The sequence below is a fragment of the Nematolebias whitei genome, chromosome 11 (genome assembly GCF_014905685.2).
Source record: "Nematolebias whitei isolate Nwh7 chromosome 11, NemWhi1, whole genome shotgun sequence".
Lineage (NCBI taxonomy): Eukaryota > Metazoa > Chordata > Actinopteri > Cyprinodontiformes > Rivulidae > Nematolebias > Nematolebias whitei.
Window position 1 is genome coordinate 25,691,306 of NC_056508.1, and position 4,218 is coordinate 25,695,523.

Consider the following 4,218-nt stretch of genomic DNA (forward strand, 5'->3'; position numbering starts at 1 on the left):
TCTCATTCTGTGGAGACGTCCAGAGGACAACGCTGTCCCCAGTGCACTGCAGAGATAACGGTAAGCCTCCTCTTTGAAAGATTATAAAAGTATGTGCAGCTGGATATAATGTAGAGTTGGATATTGACTCTGTTTTTGTTGGTTTGCATGCGTGTTTGCTTTTTATGCAGGGGGAGTATGTTTCCTGCCTTCTATCTCTGCTCCGACAGATGACAGAGATCCACTTTCATCATTTGCTTAACAGCTTCCACAGCAAGGAGGAACTAAAGGTGGGACAGCCTCACCTCAGCTCAGAAAGTCTGCTCGGTTCTGATACCGAATGATTGGCTTTAAGACTGAGCTGAGATCAGAGTGCACAGATGAACTGTATGCTGGTCTTGGACAGAGCAGACTTTGGTAACACACTTTCTTGCAGGAGTTCCTGCTGAAGATTTTCTGCGTTTTTCGCAACCTAATGAAACTGACCATCTTCCCCCGGGACTGGAGCGTGATGCGGCTGCTGACCAGTCAGTGAGTCCTGCTCTTGGTTTCAGTCATATACTTTTTTTTTAATGCAGGGAATACAGCCAAGCTTTTAGATCAGGCACTTCTTTAGATAATCCTGATCTGAAGGTGATGCTTGCTTTGTGATTTTTTTCAATCCTTTTTTTTTTTGCACGATTATTTTTTTTAAAGCTCATTGTATAATGTTTGGTTTCTGCAGTATCATTGTCGTGACAACACAGTTTCTGTCACCGGCGCTGCACAAGAACTTCTCTGAGGGAGACTTTGATTTTAAGGTAGGTGTCTGGGCAGAGACAGGCTACACGTCTTAAAGACGTTTTATCACTCGTCACCAAAAAGCAAAGGTGGACAATGTTCTTGCCCGTGTGTGTGTCCGTCTGTTAGCTCATGAAACAATGCATGGACTTGAATCAAACTTGCAAAACATAACTAACGGATGTACATCCTCAACCAATTGACTTTTGGAAACAACACAATTTAATATAGTTTAATTTACAAATACAGAAATGACTCAGTCAACATTACAGATATTAAAATATAACTTAGTGTGGTAGTAGCTGAGAATTGTCCCCAACACATACTTTGAGTGCAAAAACTTTAATTGGTTATGTGTAACTTATCCATGCTGCTGATCTCATGCTGCTGATCTCATGCTGCTGTATTCATTCATTCCCATCTGCTCACCACAGACTCATGTTCAGGCTGCTGTTGTTACGCTGTGTAGTTTTACATTATTAGTGTTTAGTGTATATCTTAGATCTTTTAGCGTACCGTTTGGCGTTCGTTTAGCGTATATCAGTGTAGATCCTTTTGCACAGTTTTTGTTTTTCACTTTATATTTTGATATTTTGGGGTGTAACTGCACCCTCTGTACATAATTTCGTTCCACCTCATGTACCACAAGCAAATGACATAAAATTTGACTTGAACTTGAACACATTGCACATTGTATTTGCTTAAAACCTTGGCATTGTTGGAGCCTTGGCACTGTTTGCCTGTTAGCAAAATATCTCATGAACCGCTGATCAGATTTTGATGAAACGTTCAGGAAGTAATTATTGAATATACATTTACAACTGATTAACGTTTAGATCTAACTAATTTAAGATGGCTACCACAGCTAACCAACATTAGCCAACACAAAAGGAGCTGAATCTCAGCTAGTTTTACACATAGTGAGCTAAAACTGAATGTGATGGTAAATAAGTTATTTACAACCATACTCTGAGTGGGACATTTTGTGATATTACGAGATCTTATATAACATTACTTCCAAGGTTTGACCGAAATGATTAACAAACGGTATAATTACTCATCGTAAGACGATCTTAGTCTAAAACTCTGTGATATGCATTCCTTTAAGAACTGTTGGGTCTTTAATTTCTTTCTGTTTCTTTCTTGTTTGTTAGGTGTGGAACTCCTTCTTTAGTCTCACAGTTCTGTACATCAATCAGCCCAGTTTGCAGCTGGAATCACTTCCTCCTGCCAAGAGAAAGAAAACTCTGGACAAGTACGAAGCAACTTTTACATGCATTCTTTTTGTCAGGGTGCTAACCACTAATACCATATTTTCAGCCTATAAGGCGCACTTAAAATCCTTTCATTTTCTCAAAAATCGACAGTGAGCCTTATAATCCAGTGCACCTTATAGTCTGAAAAATACGGTACTTTTCATCATGTTCACTTTCTTTCTGTCTTTTTGTTTGAGCAGGTACGGCGATTTGAGGGTGATAATGGCGTATGAGCTCTTCAGCATGTGGCAGAAATTAGGTGTGTCTTTCCCTCCTCTCACACCTCGACTCTTATCATTATGTGTTTTTATGAAGTTGTGTAAAGGCATTTGTCTGTGTGGATCTACACAATCCAGGAGACAACAAGCCCCACTTCATTCCAGGAATGATGGGTCCCTTCCTCGGCGTCACCTTGGTGCCTCAGACTGAAGTTCGGAACATCATGATCCCCATTTTCCACGACATGATGGACTGGGAGCAAAGGAAAAATGGGAATTTTAAACAGGTCATTGTGAAATCTCATACTATAAAATGTAAATTGAATGCTGTGTTCATAAGTTTATCACATATAAGCATCTCATGCTGAAAGTTTTGGATGTTTAGGTGGAGGCAGAGCTGATGGACAAGCTGGACAGCATGGTGTCAGACGGGAAAGGAGACGATAACCACAGAGAACTTTTCAGCCTACTGTAAGCTTCAAATGTGTTGAGTGAGACTAAAACACAGATTAATTCAGTTGTTTTAGCATTTCCCTCTCAAATCTTTGTTGTTTTGCCTTCACACCCCAGAACACAACTGTTCGGTCCTTATCCGAGGTAAGAAACATAATTATTTTCACTCCGATTTAAAAAACAATTGAGTGAAATTATCTTCTATGCTCATTTCTTGCAATACATTTTAAATTTTCTTTCAGCTTGTTGGAGAAGATTGAACAGGAGACGTGGAGGGAAACTGGAATCTCATTTGTTACTTCAGTCACAAGACTTGTTGAGCGAATTTTGGATTATAGGTGTGCTATAATTAAAGCTGCATCGCCTGAAACTTGAGGCTAATAATAATAATAAAGTACAGAGCAAAGAAATGTGTTAATTTATCTCCAGGGACTGCATGAAAGGAGATGAGATGGAGAACAAGAAAATTGGTGGTTCTGTCAACCTCATGGTAAAATATCCATGGCTATTTTAAACACATTTAGAACCATTTTGAACTGGGAGTTTGAACTTGTTGTTTTCTGTTTTATTGGAACAACAGAACTTCTATAAATCAGAGGTGAACAAGGAGGACATGTACATCCGTTACATCCACAAACTGTGCGACCTGCATCTCCAAGCTGAGGACTTTACAGGTAATGGACAGATGGGACATGTGTTTACCTTTTACTTTTCTTTTCACATGGTGTGATTCCACTGTTTGGTTTTATTGTACTTTTTAAGAACTATTTTTAAAATAAATATTATGTTGAAATAAGAGAGGAGATTGGTTAGAAAAAATCCTGATGTGTGATCTTAACAAAGCCTTTACTATAGTTCTGAGGTCCTGAACACAGCACATTTTCATATTCTTTAGAAAACTTGCATATTAGTTTTTTTTTTTTTAAATCAGTGACCGTGAACAACAAAATACAGAGCCGTCCTGTCTGTGCACAACATGCATTATTCATGAATTGGTGAGCTTTTAAAAAAAAATACACAAACAGTACAGATTTACTTTTGTTCACACTGACCAGAGGTGAATGTTTAAAAGCCAGTTACATCTGGTGAACGTGCACTCAAATGATGCTACAGTCACCTAACAGAGAGGGGAGGGTTGACTTATGTCAGTGTTTCACATGTTGGAACATGTGGAAAGAAAAATGTCTGAAGCAGAACGTGACAGAAAGACAAGTTGTGTTGAGCTGCTGTCAAATTTACAAATGGTCTCTGAAATCTTGTTTCCATGGTACCCGCTTACAAAAGCTATGTGAAGGATTTTGTTCTGGGTTTGCATCTTTGTGCAGACCACACACACACACACGCACGCACGCACACACACTCACACACACTCGCACACTAATCATCTGTAGACAAATCAGCCATTTCAGCTTTGACTCTCAGCAAAGATCATTAAGGTCTAACTTCAGATATCCTGATTCATGCTTAATAATGCAGGTAGTAAAGTCCATCCATCCATCCATCCATCCATCCATCCATCCATCCATCCATCC

The 4,218-nt window shown here is 39.1% G+C and overlaps 1 protein-coding gene across 1 annotated transcript in view; it reads left to right on the forward strand.

Annotated features, from left to right (window-relative positions):
- Positions 1 to 4,218, forward strand: part of dock3 (dedicator of cytokinesis 3) — a 69,249-nt gene that overhangs the window by 41,450 nt on the left and 23,581 nt on the right. The window contains 12 exon segments of the mRNA XM_037684461.1: positions 1 to 60; positions 171 to 269; positions 416 to 510; positions 704 to 779; positions 1,914 to 2,014; positions 2,216 to 2,274; positions 2,372 to 2,520; positions 2,619 to 2,704; positions 2,804 to 2,830; positions 2,929 to 3,024; positions 3,116 to 3,176; positions 3,267 to 3,360. The exon segment at positions 1 to 60 is cut by the window's left edge and continues 36 nt beyond it. Coding sequence (XP_037540389.1) covers positions 1 to 60; positions 171 to 269; positions 416 to 510; positions 704 to 779; positions 1,914 to 2,014; positions 2,216 to 2,274; positions 2,372 to 2,520; positions 2,619 to 2,704; positions 2,804 to 2,830; positions 2,929 to 3,024; positions 3,116 to 3,176; positions 3,267 to 3,360 — 1,003 coding nt within the window.